General features: G+C 58.0%; 1 protein-coding gene across 1 annotated transcript; it reads right to left on the bottom strand.

Annotated features, from left to right (window-relative positions):
* Nucleotides 1-200: 200 nt before the first annotated feature.
* Nucleotides 201-1494, bottom strand: LOC123089870 (uncharacterized). The gene is made up of 4 exons (XM_044511429.1): nt 1435-1494; nt 1212-1327; nt 1059-1127; nt 201-423 (listed from the first exon to the last, which is right to left on the bottom strand). Exons 1-4 carry the CDS (start codon nt 1492-1494, stop codon nt 201-203), a joined length of 468 nt encoding a protein of 155 aa, XP_044367364.1.
* Between the last annotated feature and the right edge of the window lie 203 nt (nt 1495-1697).

The following is a 1697-nucleotide window of genomic DNA, read 5'->3' as shown; positions in this document are numbered from 1 at the left end:
TCCGATCTGCAGCGGATCCGGCCCTTGGTGGCTTCGGTCACCGTTCTTGGGTGTTGGCCTTGCAGATCCGGTGGCTGGAAGGGTTCCGGGGGAATCTCTTGGCCGGCGTGGCGGCCACTCCGATGGTAGTGCCTTTGCGTGTTGCTTCCCTCGTTGGAGGCTTCGGAGAGGACCTCCTTCCTTCCACCCCTCCCAGGAGCTCAGGTGAAAACCTCAGAACCCCCTGTTCCATGCGACGACGACACCGCGGTGCCATGCTCCTTCCTGAAGGCGTTGCTCGGGGGCTGCTCAAGTGGCGGTGGAAGTGGCGGCTGTTCGGTGTCAACACATGCATTCTGGTCAGCTTCATCTTGGAGGCTGCGGCGACGTAGGCGACGCTCGTCTAGTGGAGCTACTGCCGATGGTCGAGGCATCGTCGGCAGTCTGCGCCATCAGGTTCGGGGTGCTCAGGGGGAAACCCCAGATCTGGGTCTTCCGGATCAGATGATGGCGTTCTATCGCTTTCCCTTCTGGGGCATCGTCTTGGAGCAAGTGCTGGCTGGAGGGATGGTGGAGCGGTGTTTCATCTCACACTTTGATGGTGGCGGAGATCGATGGCATGGCGCTGTGGAGACTCGGCGTCCGATGCGCGGAGATGGGCTCGCGCAGGAGGAGGTTGCTGTCTGGCGTCATGGTGACATCGATGGTTGTGTGGCCAGACAAGGTAGAAGCCTCAATATGATCTGAAGACATGTGGAAGATGGCGGCGACGACACACGAGTGCGTCTGACCGGATTGTGCCCCAGACCCGGTATGTGGCTCGGTTGGGGCTTCCGAATGAGTTTCGGCTTCCGACTTTTGATGTTAGTCTTAGGTGAGTGGTTTGGATAGTGGCCCAGCTAGCACCCCTTCATCATTTTGGATAGGAGTAGCGACATATGTTGCCAAAATGGTGGATTCAGGCACAGTGTTGTAATACTTTGTAAGGTCCTCGAGAATAATCAATAAAGTGACCGTATGCATCTCCCAGATGTAGAAGCCGGGGGTCATCCTCCTTTTCTAAAATAAAAATTCATCACCTGGAGGTGCACTCCATGAGCTGCTGCAGCAGGGCTTCCACCTCATTGAAGTGCACTGCAGGCTGCTCGCTGTGATTTCCAGAGAAGACAACATGAGTCAGTAGTACCCGAGACCGAGAGCACAGGGAGGGCGTGGGGGGGGGGGGTACTGACATCAGGGCGCGGATGTCGCCGAGGATCTGGCAGGCATTGTTGATGAAGAAGCGGACGACCTCAGCGGCGGTGCCGTTCTCCCGCAGCTCCTCGAACGTGTCCTTGTCCACCACACCCTGGATCAACGTCGAGCACGGGAAGGCCAAGTCAGCCGCCAACCAAGCAAAAAATCCACAACCACACGACTAGAAGGGAGTGGAGGCAGGGAGAGGAGGGGACTCACCTCGGCGTACATGGTGGCAACATGGGTGTTGAGCTGCACTCTGAGAGCGGCGGCTACCATGGTAGAAAAAGAGGCTTCCGTCCAGCCCCATTAGTCGTGAAACTGTAGGAACCGCGACTAATGAAGTCTTTAGTCGCGGTTCGGCAGACGAACCGCGACCAAAGGCCTGGGCCCAGGGCGCTCGGTGGCCAGCTGGTGCACGTGAGGGGCTTTAGTCGCGGTTGGCCAGGCCAACCGCGACTAAAGGTGCGCAAAGGCCTTTA

Source organism: Triticum aestivum, chromosome 4B (genome assembly GCF_018294505.1).
Source record: "Triticum aestivum cultivar Chinese Spring chromosome 4B, IWGSC CS RefSeq v2.1, whole genome shotgun sequence".
Classification (NCBI taxonomy): domain Eukaryota; kingdom Viridiplantae; phylum Streptophyta; class Magnoliopsida; order Poales; family Poaceae; genus Triticum; species Triticum aestivum.
This window is presented reverse-complemented; position numbering and strand designations above follow the sequence as displayed.

Excerpts from the sequence above, each read along its gene's own strand:
- LOC123089870 (XM_044511429.1), bottom strand. The coding sequence starts at position 1,494 with ATGGTAGCCGCCGCTCTCAGAGTGCAGCTCAACACCCATGTTGCCACC. Across the intron at positions 1,328-1,434 it reads TTGCCACCATGTACGCCGAG|GGTGTGGTGGACAAGGACAC; the intron begins GTGAGTCCCCTC and ends ACGTTGATCCAG. Across the intron at positions 424-1,058 it reads CTCATGGAGTGCACCTCCAG|ACTGCCGACGATGCCTCGAC; the intron begins GTGATGAATTTT and ends CTGATGGCGCAG.